The 18,699-nt window shown below is 40.3% G+C and overlaps 1 protein-coding gene across 1 annotated transcript; it reads left to right on the top strand.

Moving 5' to 3' along the window:
- Positions 1–15,874: 15,874 nt before the first annotated feature.
- On the top strand, positions 15,875–18,370 carry NR0B1 (nuclear receptor subfamily 0 group B member 1). The gene is made up of 2 exons (XM_054272338.1): positions 15,875–16,424; positions 17,974–18,370. The coding sequence occupies exons 1-2, from the start codon at positions 15,875–15,877 to the stop codon at positions 18,216–18,218; spliced, it is 795 nt and encodes a 264-aa protein (XP_054128313.1). The 3' UTR covers positions 18,219–18,370.
- Positions 18,371–18,699: the final 329 nt, after the last annotated feature.

Here is an 18,699-nt window from a genome sequence, read left to right as displayed (position 1 = left end):
AAATTTGGTTTTAATGTCATTATAAAGCAGATGCACTTTTAAATATCAGATACTATTTTCCAAAGTCAAAAGAGTCCATAGTCCTAGCAATGCAGAATTTGGCATGCTTAGGACTTTAATGATCTAGTCTGAAATAGCATTTGTGAGTATGTGGAGGGCCATGCTGAATATTTTTTTCTAAATAGTGCTAGCCTCATCACTAAGACCACAAGCTGCTCATTGCATTTCACAAAACACATCATCCTCCTGTGAATCTGCTGCAGCTTTCTTTGGGGTATGGACAAGTCCTTCACAAATGGAATTTCAACAGATAACTTACAGACAATAGCTGTGGAAGACTGAGTGCTCAGAAAAGGTGCAAAGTCACCTACAGCTGGGTGTATGCTAGCGCCATGCAGGTTGGTAGTGTTGTTTTTGCACTTATGAGCATAGAATTTGCCCTTTCTTTGCTGATGTTTTGACAAAAGTCTCATAGGGCTGTAGGAAAAGCAAGAGAAAGCCAGCACAGTTTCATCATGTGCTGCTGATAAGAGTGTCTGAACTATTACAGTCTATTTGGGAATGTCCTTGGAGTTTTAACTTAAGCTTCTCTAGGGGAAAGAGAAGTCCTAATAGATCATTCTTCTAATGGCAATGATAACAAATAGAACTGATATCAGACAGCTGTTGTATATCAGGAAAAATTGCCTCATGTTTATTTTAAAATGACACAGTTGAACCACATCTGCACTGCCTTATCACACATTTTCTGGACAAAAGGCTTCAGCTTGTTATTTAGTATGGGGATAATAATGAAAATAAAAACAGTCAGTGGAAAATGGGCAGTAGAAGCTTTGCTGAAATAACCTCTGGTTATTCACAGTTTTTCTGCCCGTGACAACACTTGAAGTGTTTGAGACAGCAGGTGAAACAAACACTGTAGTCCTGCTTCACCAGTGATGCATGATGCAGTCTGTATTTCTGTTTATCCAGTAGTGACAGAAACATATTACTGCCTCTTACCTGAAAAATGGCCCAGATGTTTTTGTTTGCTGATGAAAATTTATTTAAGGAATAAAAACCCCCCAAACTTCCCCATATTGTGATAAGACAAATTGCTTTGAGATAGTTTGTGTTAGGCCTGGCTGGACACAGTCTAGTGTCACACAAGTACAGGGAGGGGGAAAGAAACCAAAATTGATTAGGTCTCTAGTTTATCAGTGCTCTTGGATTTTTTCATAAGCAACATAAAGTCCTGTTTCTATGGTCTGAATTGTAAGCCACAGAGTGGTCCAGTATTGTAATGGTTATGTAAATTATTGCAGAATGCTTCTGCTGCATTCTTCTGCTAGAGCTCCTTTTGCTCTGAGCCTCTTTATGCCATTCCCACCCATTTCTAACTACATGAAGCTAGGACAGAAAGACACAAATAAGGCAGATTTTTTTTATTTCATTTTATTTCAGTGAAAAGCACTGACAGCAGAAGTGCAGCCAAGTAGGCAGGAATAAACCAAGCCAAGTATCCAAATCTCTTTGAGTAATTTGGTTTGAATTTAGGTATTACAGAACTAAATTGTAAGGTTATGATAAAGAGGTGAACTGACAGGGAGAGATTTAATTTAATTTATTAGGAGTCAGAAAGGCACATTCTCCAACATTCCAAGATTGCAAATATTATGCTCAGGGCAGATTTCTTGAATTAATGTAAATAATCAGATTTTTTAAAGTTAAAGAACTGAGTTGAAAGTTAAGTACTGAGAGAACTCTCCAAAGGTTCAGGTCTTTTAGTGAGGCTGTTAAAAGCCACGGCAAAACACAGTATTTGAAATGTAAAACTAGGAACTGACTCGACCCTGGAAAGGTAGGATGCAATTTATATGAACACTGGTCAAGCCTCTGCTCCCTCTCGTTACTGGCTGAGCACTGCAAACACTTCTTAGCTCACCTGTGATCTCTTCATACTGTACAGAATCTGAATTAGAGAATAAAAAAATCACCTTAACTAGAGGATTTAGTAGAAACTAACTCAAAACCATAAAATATATTAGTTATAGAAGAAACTAGTAGCTGTAGGGGGAAAAGGATGGATGGATGGATGGATGGATGGATGGATGGATGGATGGGTGATGAATGGCTCCGAGAGTCAAAATAAAATGAGCTAAAGGGCAAATCAAGGGGTTCACAACCTCTGGAACAACTTTCTGGTGAACTATTTGTCTGAATCACATCGTGGGTCATGAATTTTTTTTCAGTCACTCATGGTATCTTGATGCTTTTTTCCATCTCTCAAAAGAATGCATTTTCTTGGACATTTCTGTTTTTTGGTTGTTGTATTTTTTCCCCCTTATCTAATTAATTTTCAAAACAGTGGGTTTACTTAAGTGATCACAAATTTTTAGCCAAAAGATTTAGAGCATCCTCAGACTGGTAAATTGAACATTAAACTACAAGCTTCAAGCATTTCACTTGTTCATTTTCAAAAATACTGGAAAATTGATTTTATTCCTATTACACACTTGTAGGATATAAATGAAAGTAAAAACTAAAGCTGGCAGAGAAGGCTACATTAAAATATGTGTATCTGATTGTGAATCAAATGAATCTGTGTTGCTCTGTGATGGTCTCTCTAGCTGATTAGAATGTTTTAAGGAAGCAATTGACTTTTTAGCAGTCATAAAATCTTGAAACTTTCAGTTCATTAATCTAGCCATGGTCTTCAGAATGCAGCAGCTGCATTGTTTCAGAATGAGTAAAGCACATCCATATAGGAATATGTATGAATAAATATTTCTGAAGCAAATTTAATATCATCCCTGGTCCAAAAATTGCTATAAATTTATTGGTATATAAATTTATGGAAATAGCTTATTTTCTCTTGACACAAACAAAGAAGAGAAGCTGGTTTGTTCCTTGAAGTGGATTTTCTTCATTACCCTGAGTTAAACACTGAAATCTCAGCACCAGAGTAAAGGGCTAGGAGTGTAAGATCATTTGACTATAAAACTATTTAAATTAGAGCACAACTGAACCATTTTACTGAAAAAATCAACAAAAGTATTCAGTCCAAATCACTCATTGAAGGGTGAATTTAATGGAAATAAAAAATCACAGACTTCTTTCTTATAATTTACATTTTATTTTAAAAAATCACATTACTCTTGCATATAATTAAGTATCAAATAAAGCTTTTGATATTAGCAAACAGCCTTACCTAGTGGGAAACTGCAGACATGTTTGGCTCTGTGAATTTTACTCTACCTGTTTCTACCCATCTTGTTTCCATTCCTTTCTGCGTGGCTCTTGTCCTGCAATGGAGCAGCTGAACAGCTGTAAAGCTGCTAAAGCAAAGAGCAATGTTTTCTCTCTACATAACTCCAATATTTATTATTTTTATACTTTTTTTTCATCAGTTTCCCATAGGACCCTTAAGTTGTAGTGTTTCACTGATCAAAATCAGTGGGCTGAGCAGTTAAATGCCCTGATAGTGGATATGGGATATACAGCAAGGCTTTCATGCAGGTACAACTTTTAAAGTTGGGGAAAATAAAGCCTCTCCATTTTCTTTGACCCAAAATTTATGACTGGATTAAAATACTGAAGCTCTCACTCTTTTTTAGCCGTCAAATCAAGATAACAGCATGCAAATTGTGTGTATTAAGTTGGAGTCTCAAAATGTTGGCCTTTTTCTTCCAGATTGCGCCCTTGAGGATATTAATAATATTCTTAATTTCATCATAATGATAGGTTTCAACATCGAAAAATTATCTTTTTCACTTGATCTTCTTCCTGCTTGTTCTCATTTATCACAAAGAACTGAAACACCACTCTGATGGCTTTAGATGATTATGAAGGAACAAGCCCTCCTACCCAGCTTTTCTAAGCATTTTTACTTGTCCCCAGGAGCAGTGAAAGCTTTCAAGAAATGTGGCACAGATGTGTATTGGTATCTTCAATATTTTGGGAAAAACTACTACAGATATGACTGGATCCTGAAGTTAGGGGCCCTGTAAAGCCTACAGAAGCATTTTCAGAGGAAAAACTCAGGATTAATGAAAGTGAAATGGGAAATTTTGCAGAATTGATTCTGCTCTGGAGTATTTACTGGATGGAAAGGGCTCTGGCACATCACCAGTGATGGATATAAAGGTAAATGTTCCCTGTGTTGGTATAGTAGCCAGAAATGCTGACTATTTTTAAGGGCTTTTACAAAAAACCCTTTTATGTTGGTTTCCACTGTTTCTCTGAAAGTGGCAGTCTGACCCAGAACATTTAATAGCCATCATGATTCAGACCTTTGTGAGTACTGCTCACATTTTTCAGTGCTTCATGGTGAGGAAATTGGCTGACCTCTGTTTCAGCTGATCAGAGAACCAAGTTTCCAGTTTGGCTTTGTATCTTCAGTGAAATCAACACACTGTGTTGAACATGGCCTGCAGTATTTTAAAATTAAGGTGTATGCTAGGCCTGGTGTGGAAGGGAGGATAAACTGGGAAATCCATAATATGTGGGATGAACCTTGACCTCACTGAACCCACGGAAAAATTTATTGCTGGCTTAAACAAACCAGCTGATTTGCTTCAGAATTCTGTTTGTGATTATAAATAATCTCAGGCAAAAAAATTAATATCTTTGTTGCTTGTCCTTGAGGTTTTGATCCTCTTCAGCCAATTGATAATCCCTGTGCCAAACTGTTCAGCCTCTTATTACTAGTCAGAGATCCTAAGCACAATACACACATCTCTGTCTTTAGTTGTCATCATTCCACATAAATGGCAATATAAAAGCAGGCTGGATCAGGAAATCCTGAGCACTCCTTATTTTCTCTGGGGCCAGTTGCACAATTGCTGGGGATAATCATGAGTACTTACACATGAACCCTCACTGAGGAATCTTTTGGTGGTTACAGACAATGGTGAACACCTAATACAGAAAACTGAAGTGCTCAGAGACACAGGGCATTGAGAACAGTGTATTGATACAAAGTGCCCATAAACCAGGCAAGGTGAGGGAATTTAGAATAGGCTCTCTCACTGCATTGCACAGATTACATCATCTGTAATCTGTGCTACTGTCCTTGTAGCACAGATTACAGATGATGTGTCTGTTTCTGTGTCACAAAGCCCACTGAATGACAACGCTTACCCAGAGCAGGGCAATTTACTGTTTGAAATATGTCCTTTAACTTTCCTTAATTGTCAGGCTTTAGCAGTTACCTTAAATTTAATTCTGTTGCATTTAAGGTCCAGTTTTATGATGATATAATTTATTTTGGACATTACCGGTGACATTGCTCTGCCTGTCAATGGAAACATGAAAGAACATCATCATAATGAATATCCATGGACTTACATAAATCACTCCAAAGACTTCTGATATGTACAGAGATTTTCCATTGACCCTGTAATGACTTTATTAAAACTGCTTCTACACAAGCTGTGTCAGCAACAGAGACATGAAATGATGGTGCTTCAGCAACATCACCTCAGCTTTTAAATGTTTTGGGAAAACACTGTTAATTTTCTTTTAGTATCATCCTTCCCAAATTACAGTCTCAGAGAATAGCACAGTTTCCATATAATGGGAACATATTGGATTTCTTTTTTCTGTTACTTCACAACTTCAGGAGTCATAGTGATCACTGGGAACAAGTCAAAGTTATTAAGAGTATCTCTACTCATCACAATGATGATGTGAAGCCACTGCAGGTTTAATTTAACCATTAGAATGAAGGTGACACAGCTCACAGCCTAGAGGACTTGGACAGTGACTGCCATTTCCACTGTGTCATTGCTACTCTTCCTAGACTTAATAAAACTACTCTGGTTTAATTTTGTGGAATGGAAAAAACCTTAGAGGAGTTTCTTTGAGCAGTCCAAGACACTACAATTCTACATAGGCCCTAACACTGGTGTAATTCCAGTGATCAGAGAAGAATGCCAGGAGTCAGGCAGGAGTTCAACATCTACTGTGGCACTGGCTCAAATTCTTTATATCCTTTGGTAAGCAGCACCTTGGGAAAAAATCTCAGCCAGTTTCTTTTACATTAAGGTAATTTTTCTTTTTCTCCTTTACACATTTTTAACTGTAGCCTGACCTGCTTCCAAGTTAAACAATCTTTCCTTACCAGGAAAGTCTGTCAAAGATTCAGGCTGGCCATGACTTAAATTTTTAAAAGACCTGAACTGGCAAAGGTTTTGGAGGTGGAGGGGAAGGAGGCTGATGGGGGAAAAACATCTCCAGCACTAACTCTTGCTAAGTTTAGTAAAGGAAAACACAAAAATTTGCTTCAGGAGAATTAAAAAAGAAGCTACAAAATATCAGATTAAATTTTCCATACTTCCTGTGGAAACTTTTATTGCAAGGGTAGAACATAGTTAATAAAAACTAAAAAGTCGTATTTCAAATCAAAAGCAAATATGACAGTTTTACTCAAACTAACCCTCATGTAATTGGTGAAAGTTTTAAATATTAATATCTACAATCAGCAACAGCTTCAATTCTCAGGGCTACTGCAGTTCTAACACATTAAAGGACAAGGTAATGATGTGATTTACTGTGCTACAGGTGTACAGAGAAAACTTGACTGCAAAAAAGTGGAAGATTTAAACTGAGTATGCTTCTGGATGGAAGAGAGAGATAAAGAAGTGTCAATGATGACATTGTGCTTTTTATTTCCTCTGCATGGTGCATAAAAGTAAGCAAAATAAATGAAAAATTGTGATAGAAGGAATTCACAATCTGCCTCTTCTAGGGAACCCAAATTTTCAGAGACAAAACCTAGAAAGACATGCTTTGATATGCTAGAGGTAGTAAAGAAATAGAAAAATAATCATATTCTGGTGAAATTTCACTAAAAAGAGAGATCTATGTAAAGTATGATTTGCATGAGAATTAAGTGAAAAGTATTTATCAATAATTTCTTTTCCTATGGGACCAACTATCTTGATTCTGTCTATTCTTAAAAGGTCTCTGTTTTCTGCACACACTTCTGTACTTTCAGTTCTTTTTAATTTTCCTTTCTTTATTTCTCATCACTTCAAAATTTCTTCTTCCAGTTTTTTTCTCCATGCTCATTTTCTATGTTACATGTTATGGCTACTATAGGACCATCCCGTGTACTTCTTTTATTACTTAATTAGTATTCAAGGCAGAACAAGCTAAACATTATTAATTTGATTGCCTGTTACATCCTTATTGAACAATTAACTCTAAAATAGCATATGAACCTTGATTTGGCTAAGGTTTTCAGTGACATTTATGCTATTGATTTCAGTGTGACTACTGAAATAACAGTATATAGAGGTATATAGATGTATATACCAGTATACCAGTATATAGAGGTTTCAGAATGTTTCAAGAAGTGGACCTAAAAAATGCACTTTTACCACTCAAGTCTTTAGATATTAGAAGCACCAGAAGATTCAAGCTCACAATCTTTTCTCTTCTTTTTTTTTCTTTTTATCATATAATACTATGTGCATTTTTCTAACATAACACATTACATGAAAATTTTCAGTTATGGGGAGCCTAAATAGATTTTTATAGTAGTGCAATATAATCAACTCTGTCTAGGTCAAGCCAAAAGAAACTACTCAGATACAATATTCTTTAGAATTCTGGTAAGACATTTTTCTGAGTGACATGATATGCCATTTAAAACATCAGCACTATGCAATAGCAAAAAGCGACTTAAGAAATTCACAAAATTATAATGAACAAAACCCACTTACTGAGGAAAAAATTTCCATCTCCAACTCAAGAGATGTGTAGGCATTATGGATGAAAATGGGGATCAGTGGTGATGAGGAGAAGTAATTGAAGGCCAGAAAAGCTCTCCCTTTGGATTGTTGAACCTGTTCTCATGGAACACATGGTAATGCAGCCAAACAAATAATTGAGACAAGAAAGACATCCTACCTCTGCTAATAAACAGCTCTGTTCTTGAAAGAAGATCTGAAAGCTATGTAGGATGCCACAGAAGAGGAGCAGTCTGAAGGGAGTTCCCAGTGCAATATGAAATTATGACCCCAAAGACTAATGATTCTTTAATGTAGGAGGGTAGAATAATGAGTGTGAGTTGGGGAGTTACTGTCTCTCTCTGGCACTGGTGGGAACAGCAAAAGTGGCACTTATGTAACTTCTGTAAAGTTCTGATGTCCACACTTCAAAGGCTTTTAGAAAGTGGCAAAAGTGTTGCAATGGGCACAAAGGATATCTAAGAAACAGGTCTAAAGAAAAAAAGAACCTTCAAAGTTTTAGCTCGAAAGTTGTTTATCAGATACAATATGTTTTACTCATTAACAAGGGGGTGAGTATTGACAGGGATTATTCCTGTGACTTTAAATTAATAGGGAAATGTGTATCAGGAGCCTAGCAGTTGTAAGCAGAGTCTGGAAAGTAGTAACACAGTGCTAATTTTATACAAGAACTGCAAAAACCTGGATGAACCACCGGTGGACTGGTGGGATTTAATGTCTTGGGCTGGGTTTGCAGACTCAGAGGGATGCTGCCCTGCCAAGGCACAGGGCTGAGCATGAGCTGCACGCAGTCAGCACAGCTCTAAGTTTAGCAGTGCCCCCAGGAAGGCAGAAAGGGGAGTTGATGGTCCCTCAGCCTCAAATCTGAGCTGTAGCCAGCCAAGGATGCTGTCTGGCTGCAGCTTGGATAGATTAAGGTGTCAGCACTTCCCCCTGTACTTTGGGCTATCAATGGCTGCAAGTGCACTGAATGTACCAGCAGCACTGCTGGGTCACTCCCTAATCCGCCTGCGTTGGAAAGATCTGGGTTAGAAAAAATCCCTCCTTTAAAGAGGGTAAGCTAACGTGATTATTTTGACAAAACTGAAGATACAGTCTGCCTTGTCTGCCAGCAGAACAGAATGCCAAATGATTTCCCTGCTAGCTACAGAATGGGTAGAAAATTTAGAAACCTGGTGAATGGTGATTGAAGCAAAGAGCACAAGGAAGTGCTGAAGATATTTGAAGATCAGAAGTATTTGTGATACAGATTATAGGTGAACCTTTAAATTAAATATGTATCTTTCAAACTCATGTTTGAAGAATAGTAAAGAAGAAAGAAATGCAGCTTTAATACCATAATAAAAATTTGATCTAATGAGAAATTATATCACTGATTCACCAGAGGACAGTATTTTTAAATACCCAACTTGGATGAAATGTGTCTGAATTAAAACCTATAGAAAGATGTATGGATTTTAAAATCCTGCACATTGATATTCAGATAAAATTCATGCCAAATTATAGGCCTATTTGAATGGAAATTTTATTAGCAGAGTATCCTCTGATACTAGTCACAAATGAAAGTGTATCTGTGGACTCACCAGCCTCAGACAATTAGCTGCAGTAACATACAGAACTTTGAACCTAAAAATTGGGGCAATGGATACATAGTATCCTCCTGCCACTGTAGAGCTAGAATGTGTTTTATTCTTTAAGCCACAACCTTGAACAGTATCTAACTTAAATGAGCTTTTTGCCTCTTTCCCATCTGTTGTTCTGTATCAGCAATGTGTTCTTCAAGGTAAGTAACCGAGAGCTATTTTCTACACTAGTATTTTATAACACAAGCTCCTTATTCAAGTGCCATTACCAAGAGCACAGATCAATTTTGCATGATATTTAAAAGAATAATTTAAAACCAAAGCACGTTACAAGCCCTCTCCCATAACACCTATTATTTTAGGGCTTTACCTTCCTGAGGGAGCAGTTCCACTTGGTGGCTGAGTGGAATACAGGTTTGCAGAAGTATTTCCTGCTCCTTCCCCATTCTCCTGGAAGGGTGGTAAAACCACACCTTTCCACCTGCTCTGGCACCCTTTTTAGCCCTAGCTGAATACAGTTCAGCTCAATTAGCAGAATACCACATGTTTTTTCCTTGATGTGTCAGTTTTTTGTTGACTCACCAGGGATAATTCTGCTGTATCACGAGTGTTCCAACTTCTCAGGTGGGGCAGAACCTCCAGAAGTGTCACTGGGTAAAATAAAACATGGAAAGCACATTTCAAGGTACCTCAATTCTCTGCTATTTTTCTTGTAATAGGTATCACAAAAAATGCTACCGGGTTAGAAAGAAGATTTGGTTTACCAAAGGATCAGGTGTGTGCCAGAGCTGGGGCACGGAAAGCAACAGCAATACTTCTGTGGGAGTCACCTCTCAGCTCCAGTGAGATGCTACATTGGCTCCGGAGGGATTAGGGGACTGCACCCTGAAGCATTGCACACTGACAGATGTTTGGGAGACCCATCAACCCACTTTGGGCCAAAATATAAGTTATTATTTATATCTAAACACTGAAACTCCAATAGCATATCTAAATATGCTTATACAGTTTTGGATTGCTGGGGCCCACAGCTCTTTACAGATCCCAAAGATCAATTAATCTTTTTTTAATGGGAAACAACTGAGTGCCTTCCACTGTAAAAGATTTACAAGTTTGCTTCTTTCCCTAATTTTGCCTACCCCAAAACCTAGTTAACACTAACAGAGTAACCTAGCATTAGGTAAGGTGAATTAACGTGTGGGTACAAGGAAAAAAGGCCAGGCCTGGGGTATGTGAGGCCTCCTCAAGTTTTCTATCTGCCAGTGGAAATATGACAGTGGAGTGCATGGTCCAATAAGAGTAAATTGAAATTCAGAATTGCTATTTCTGCATCCAAACTGCCATGGCCACATTTTACAAAGAACTGATCTGATAACAACAACAACAGCAACAACAGCAACAACAAATTATTATTATTATTATTATTATTATTATTATTATTATTATTATTATTATTACCTTTTGAATGTTCTTGTTTCTTTAAGATGTGTTAAAGGGCTGATTTTGTACCATTACAATTTATACCGGATTAGATATCATCTGCTTTCAAGCATCTGGCAGGAAGGTCTAAACCTGGGATAAACTCCTTTTTATATACTCTGGCTAATTCCATAAAAATATCACCACATGCTCATCCTGCTCCAGAACAAGCACATACTGCTAGGTGAGCTGGTGGTGGGATACAGAAACACTGTCAAATCACAGTCTTTGGGAAGCTGAAAAAGTTCTGGAAATTCTGGTCATCATCTCTCTGGACCTGGGTCCACCTCAACCATCTTTGGCCCAAGCTCCCAGGATGCTCCTCCTCAGGAATCCATTGTCCCTCCAGGAAGGGGACAGTGGTGCCATCAGGAGTGTGTGGTACAGCACATAGGTAAAACTACTTTTCCCTTAATCCCCACTTATTTCAAAAAACACCCCAGGAAAAAATAGGGGAAATGTGAGTGATGATCAGTCTAACTAATGGATATTCACAATGAGAAAAGAATGAAAAGCAGCAATATACTTAAACTCCAAAACCTTGTTTTAATAAAGCATTTATTTTTACAAAAGACATATTGCTTATCATATCCTTATAACAATATTCCACATTAAACTTTGTTTTACTGTAGAAAAAAGTTAACTTCTCTTATGCTAATCACCAAATTGAGTCTGCTTTACATCTGACCTTAAAATCAAATATTATTTTTCAGCACTTACACTAAAAGGAATAGTGTGCATTTATAGGACATCAGGATCAAATTCTACACTGGAAAAAAGCTTTTCTCAAGCTAATGGTGCACTGAAGCACTGATGGCATAAAAACAAATGCTTGTTTGGTCTTGTTCTGAAACTGAAGTCTTGCCCTCTGGCCAAGAACCAAATGTGCTACCAGATGAGTGATAGGGAGACACTGAGCAGCAACATGAGAGAGTGAGGCTGCCAAGACTGCACTGTATCACCTCCATATCCAAGGCTTTGTCTGAGTTAAAAAAACCCTGTAACCACAAACCCACACACACAAAACCAACTCAAAACAAAAATAATCCAAAAAAGCCCCAAACAATACAAACAAGTAATCCTTTGTCTGGAAGCTTGTAATCCTAATCATGAATGTACCACAAGGAGCTTGGTAATGCCTGTGTAACACCAGATCTCCCAACAGAAACCAGGCACTTTCCCTTTATTCTAAAAGGGTTTTCCTGCATTTTCCATCAAACAATTTGATTTCTGTAGGGATTTTGGTTTTGCTTGTGAATAGAATGCTTTGTTGTTAATTTAGCTTGAATGCTACGGACAGACAGAACCCAGATTTTTAAATAGAGACTGTACAAATTGCTAAATACCAACGTGAAAAACACAAATAAATATTTATAGGATAAATAAATTAAAACATTCCTAATGTTTTAGCTTGGAAATAGATGATCTACCCTGAATAAAATAAACTTCCATGAATATCAGAGTACATTAAGAATTAGAATGAGAGAAATGAGTGTTTACATGCACTTGTCAGAGAAGGAAGTACACTTGTAACTACAGCAATGTGATTTCTGGCACTGAATAGTAAACCAAGTTTGGTTACAGTGTGAGGTACACATTTTGTTATAATTATCAAAGACAAAGTCTTTTTGTATAAGTTTGTTTAGAAAATGAAGAGTCAGCAAAATCATTATATAACAGGCATATTGCATCTGCATTTGAGACTTATTTGAAAAAGAAATACCTTGAAAAATTAAACACCTGCAACCAATATTGCTACATACTGAAAAAAATCTATTGTAGACTTGGTATAGAAGTTATATTTACAAATATTTCCTATGTCTATAGCCCTGTGTAAGCAGCATCCTCCCATAATAAGCAGAATATTCCCACAGTTGGAGTCCAAGGTCAAAGCTGCAAAGGCAATGATTCCGGTCTCAGCTGCACCATGCTTTCCCAGAGATATTTTCCAAGTTACAAACTCATAAAAAACACATCTAGATTCCATGGTCAGACTAATAATCTGTACCTCATAGGACAAATGCTACTAAAGACAACTAAAAGCTTAGTGATGCTCTTTTTCTAAAAATTGGCAAGATTTACCTCTGAAGTTAGTGAGCAATCCCTTCCCAAAAAAACTAAAAAGGCTGAAAGAAACCATCTAAAATCGTAATGCTGAGGAAACACTGATGACTGTAACAGGAAACAACCTAGAATGGCAAAGAAATATTCTAGACAAATAAATGTCTGTTTTGTCATTAGCAGTGATACTATCCAAATTAAAAATTTGGTAATATTTAGTATTAGTACATTTGTTTTGCAAATCTAGCATCTATTCTTTCTTAAAGAATGTTTGGTGAAACCACTGACCTGTCAGCAAACTTTAGACATCACTTAATTGGTGCAATGTAGCAGTTCTCTTCTACTGCAAAGCCAATAAAGGGCTTTTTCATGTTTGGGTCTGTGGAAAATGTGTTTCACAGGTAAAACTAAAAGTATGATAATCTAGGTTTTGGAAAGCTTGCATTTGTAGAACAAGGTTTATCTGAGAGAGGTAGACCATCAGTGTTCTATATAACTTTATAAAAAAGTGTCTTCCAAAAAGCACAAGTCATTTGTAAAGAATATCCCCTCTGGGTCCAATTGTGAAGAAAGACTTAGAGGGAAAATACTCTATACCTGTGTAAGCTGATAGGGTAGGACTGACTTAATAGGGAAAAGAAATTGCCAAGATCCTGCTCAAAATTGTTTTGTTTCTACAAAATCCAAAGTACTCAATGGTATTTGCTTAAAAAAACAAAACAAAACAAAACAAAAAACAACCAGCCAACCAAACAAAAAACACCAAAAAACCAAACCAAACAAACAAAAAACCCAAAAAACCAAAACAAAAAACCCCAAAACCCAAAAAAACAACAACAAAGAAAAAGATACTTTTATGGAAAGAAAAAGCAGCTTTCCAAGGGTGATTTAGTCTTCTTTTGGTAGCAGATACTGCTGGAAAAGGTATAGAATTTTGCTTAAAACCGGCTACTTTTTCTAACTCTCTGTCAAGGTTCTTCCTGATCACATGAACCAGAAAATGTTTCTGTTTTAGCCCACATGCAGCAGATAGAAGTAACTTTATTTTCTGTAGTGTTTATTAACTCCACTCTGCTGCACCCACTTTTATTTAGCCCAGCTGAGAAGGTGTTTACTTTTCATTCAAGAATCCGTATTTGACAATCACGATTCCCCTGTCCCTCCTGTGCAAACATCAAGGCCTGGAGGGAAGGAAGGCTTGCTCTGGAGTTCATATGACACTTGGAGGACATGAGTCACAGGAAAGTAAATATCTAAGAGAGATTCATGAAGCTGACCCTGAAGGGATAGTGAAAATGGATGGAACAACATGGCATCAGAACGGTGGGCGAGGTGTTGACAGGCAGAGCAAGGGAATTGTTAATGGGAGTGGTTCCATGGGGGATCCCAGTGGGTGCTGCAGCGGCACCATCCCCAGGGCACCCTGACTGAGCCTGGTTTGCAGCCCTCACAGTGCACCCATTTGGGCAGGGACATGCCCGATTATGCCTCCCGCACGGCAGCACTGTGGAGTTCATTTGGCACACAAGGCATCACTCCTTAGGGCAGGCATTGACAAAAGTCCTCGATGTCATTAGTGGTGTCACCTTTTTCCCCTCCGGTGGGAATTTAATAATCTGGCCCAATTCAGCGCTCTTTCTTCGCCAATTCACCCTTTCTCTCTCCTCCCCAGATCCCTCGTGTGCTTGTGAAGACAGCAGGGCCGGTTGTCATTTCTCGGTGGGGTCCTGCAGGGGCGGGAGCTGCTCTCTACAGTGGCAAAACGAGAGAGCGGCGGGAGCTTCCCTGCCCTGCCCTGCCCTGTTCGAAGCGTCCCGGCATAACCCCAGCCGGGATGGGACTCGGGAAGAGGGGCCGGGAAGGGACATCCCGCGGGCCCGCTCTGGGCGAGGAGGCTGCGATTCGCTGGATGTGGTAAACGCCAATCGCTTGTTTTTAAAATTTTAAAAGTTTAATAGTAATACAATGGCTATAAAAATAATAATACAATTAGAGTAATAAAAATGTGGACAGTTTGGATTAGGACAATATGAGACAATAGAGACAAAGAGTTATGGACGTCCGGGTACCTTTTCTAGGCAGCACAAGCCCGAAAAAGGACACATGTTAACAGAGGATTAACCCTTAAAAATAATAACCTCTGCATATTCACACACTTCATACATGATGCATAAATTCCCTTCAAACACAGGATTTTGTCTGGTCATCGTCAACTTCTTCCTCCGAATCCTAACAGCACCTTCGAGGCAGGAAGAAGTTCGTTTCTTCTGATAAGAGGGCAATAAATTCTCTTTCTCTGAAAGATTTAGGTGTCCTGTGGCTGCTATCTCCCTGCGAGTCCTTTCTTTAAAAAAAGTATCCTGCATAGCATAGTTTCTATTGTAACATTTTTTATAACCTAAAACTATATTTAACACACTACTTAAGAGAATTAATACAGCATCACTTTCTCACACAATACATATAATATTCATTTTAATATTTACGAAAAGCCAATCATAAAATACACGCATTTTTCACACCGGATCGCGCCGCAGGCTGAGGGCAGAGGCGGCTCCCTCTGGGTATAGCAGGGAAGGAGGAACAGGGTTTGGTTATGTTTTCCATCTCCCCTCCTTCCCCCCGCCTCTTTTCCAGCCAGTAAAGAGTGTCTGCCCCTTTCAGCGGCCGGCACAGCGCCTGCGGCTGCACACACACACATCCAGACGCGCACACACACACCCAGACACGCACACACACACAGACACGCACACACACACCCCCAGACAGGCACACACACACCCCCAGACACGCACACACACAGACACGCACACACACACCCCCAGACACGCACACACACAGACACGCACACACACACCCCCAGACACGCACACACGCCCGCCGCTATAAATAAGTTTCGGAGCCGGGCAGAGGCGAGCGGAGCGCATCTGCCGGCGGCATCGGGAGGCCGGGACAGCCCCGCCGAGCCTCCCCCGGCTCAGCCCGGCCCCGGCCGGACCCCGGCCCCGCGGGGCCATGGCGTGCCGCTGCTGCTCGGAGGGCCGGCGGCACAGCAGCATCCTCTACAGCATCCTCCGCAGCCAGGAGGAGCGGGCGGTGCCGGCGGCCGGGCCGGCGCCCCGGGGCTGCCCGTGCGGGTCGCGGCGCAGGGTGGCCCTGCGGAGCCCGCAGGTGGCTTGCAAGGCGGCCTCGGCCGTGCTGGTGAAGACGCTGCGCTTCGTGCAGAACGTGCCCTGCTTCCAGGAGCTGCCGCTGGAGGAGCAGCTGCTGCTGGTGCGCAGCTGCTGGGCGCCCCTGCTGCTGCTGGGGCTGGCGCAGGAGCGGGTGCACCTGGAGACGGTGGAGAGCGCGGAGCCCAGCATGCTGCAGCGCATCCTCACCGCCCGGCAGCACGGCGAGCGCCCGCCGGCACCGGCACCAGCACCGGGCCGGCCGCACCACGGCCCGCACCCGCCCTCGGCCGGAGAGATCCAGGCCATCAAGGGCTTCCTGGCCAAGTGCTGGAGCCTGGACATCAGCACCAAAGAGTACGCTTACCTCAAGGGGACGGTGCTCTTCAACCCGGGTGAGTGGCCGGGCGGGGCAGGGGGGTCTCTCTGCCCGCCTGCATCCCCCGGGAAGCTGGGCAGGGCCGGGGCTTTCCTCGGGGGGGGAAAGGTGCTGGGGAGAGGGACGCGGAGCAAGGTTTCACCTTCTGCTCCTTCCTCAAGACCCCGGCCGCAGGCAGGGAGGGGGTGCGGCGGCAGCCCGGTCTGGGGTTCGGAGGGCTGGCGCTTTCCAGAGATGTTTTCCACGAACAAAGCGGATTCCAGGCGCCTGGCAGTCGGTTAGAGAAGGCTGGGACACAGCAGAGGCTCCTTGCTCGTTTCCCTGGAGCTGCGGGATCTCTCCTGCCCGGCCCGAGGGGAGCGGCGCGCCCCGCAGGGCAGGGAAAGCTCAGGGCTTCCAGCCACAAAGTGCTGTGTGGCATTGGGTATAGCACTTATGATCGTGGAGGTTTATAGGGTTTTTTTGGTGGTATTTTTTTTCCCCTCCCATTTCTCTTTGTGGAGAATCCCATAGATGCAGTTCTGCCAAGTCACTTACTATCGCGTCGGTGACTGACCTGAAAGGCAGTCAGGATAGGGCAGGCTGGATGTGGCACTTCCCAAGCACCGCAGTATCCTGTGAAATGGGACAGGGCTCTGCTGGCCCTCCCGCTGCCAAACTGGGAGTTATTGGTGGTTAGGTTCCTGCAGTGGTACTTTGCATTTATCACCCTGCTTCTGTATCTTTGCTTTCTATACAGATAAGAGAGAAAAGTTACAATAGTTAAGGTGAAGCTTATGTTACACAGGTCAAATCTGGAAGCTGGTCTAATGCAAAAAGACAGAGGCATTGTTCTGGAAGGAAAAATTTCTTCTCTGAAAGGGTGGTCAAGCACTGGAACAGGCTGTCCAGGGAAGTGGTTGAATCACCATCCCTGAAAGTTTTCAAAAATGTGTAGATATGTTGCTCAGGAGCATGGTTTAGTGGTGGACCTGGCAATGCTAGGTTAATGGTTGGACTCAGTGATCTTGGAGGTTTTTCCACCCAAAATGATTCTATGGTCCCATATAGCCTTAATTCTGCACCTTCCATCTTTCAGTATCCTTACTGTGGTTCATTGGAAAATTTCGTGTCTCATGCTGGAGCCAGTACTTGCCTCTGATAAACTGGAGTAGAAACAGCAGTCAAAAGAAGCCTTAAGTGTAAACAGCACATTTTTGTAGAAGTGAAAAATTGAAAAAGTTATTTTTGTTGTCTTCGCCTCTGTAATAGTGTTTTGGAGACCATTCTTCAATCAAAGTTTTTATCAACTAATTTGTTTAGCAGCTAAGTGAATGTTGACAAAAAACATGTTTTACGTTTGTGAAAAAGAGTATTAAATATCCAGAACATCACTATGATAAGAATTTGACCTTCCCAATAAAATTTGGCATGTTGGCTTTGCATACAAGAAGCTCTAGCAATTTAAGTTTCTTCTTTCCTTAAGTGATAATTACAGTCTGTGAGCTGTTAGGAGTTGTTCTGTGAGAATAATGTTGTTTTATAAACAAAAATATATAAACAAAATAATTTATTTTTCTTTTCAGATCTACCTGGACTGCAGTGTACACAGTACATTGAAGGATTGCAGAGGGAAGCACAACAAGCTCTAAATGAACACGTCAGACTCATTCACAGAGGTGATGAAGCCAGATTTGCCAAGCTCAATGTTGTTCTCTCCTTGTTGAGATCTATTAATGCTAATGTGGTTGCTGAATTATTCTTCAGGCCCATCATTGGAGCAGTGAACATGGATGACATGCTTTTGGAAATGCTTTGTGCAAAATTATAGTTAAAATTATAAAGGTGTGTAAAATAATGACAAGAAGTCCAGTGCAAAGGAAGCCCCAGAGCAGGATAGTGTAAAGTATTGTAAATAAACTAACTTATTGTTTTTACATAGATAGTATTTTTGTATTCCATAATAAAATATTCTTCAAGTTCTGGAAGTAATTTTTGTTAAACACAATGGTTTTGGAATAAGGTTATCATCATCAAAACAAGCTCTAAGGTTGTAGAGAATATTCATATCTAAAGCTGACTGGCTATTCTTTTACCATGCCTATAGAATAAAAAACATATTTACTATATTTGTACTTTCAAGGTGAGTAATCTTTGGTTTTTCAAAATAAGCACAGTCTTGCTGCTATTCTTATTACTTCTATTGACTTTAACAGAGTCAAATCTGTGAAGGTTATTAAATATTCACCCAAGGTTTTCTTCCATATGGGGAATATGTGTTAGGAGTATTTTGAGGCTTAATGAACCTTAAA

The sequence above is a fragment of the Melozone crissalis genome, unplaced genomic scaffold (assembly GCF_028551555.1).
Source record: "Melozone crissalis strain CALT ecotype California unplaced genomic scaffold, PUWL_Pcris_2 ptg000013l_1, whole genome shotgun sequence".
Taxonomy (NCBI): domain Eukaryota; kingdom Metazoa; phylum Chordata; class Aves; order Passeriformes; family Passerellidae; genus Melozone; species Melozone crissalis.
Note: the sequence above shows the minus strand (reverse complement) of the source record. Positions and strands in the feature narration are given on the sequence as shown.

Excerpts from the sequence above, each read along its gene's own strand:
- NR0B1 (XM_054272338.1), top strand. The coding sequence starts at position 15,875 with ATGGCGTGCCGCTGCTGCTCGGAGGGCCGGCGGCACAGCAGCATCCTC. Across the intron at positions 16,425-17,973 it reads GACGGTGCTCTTCAACCCGG|ATCTACCTGGACTGCAGTGT; the intron begins GTGAGTGGCCGG and ends TTTTCTTTTCAG.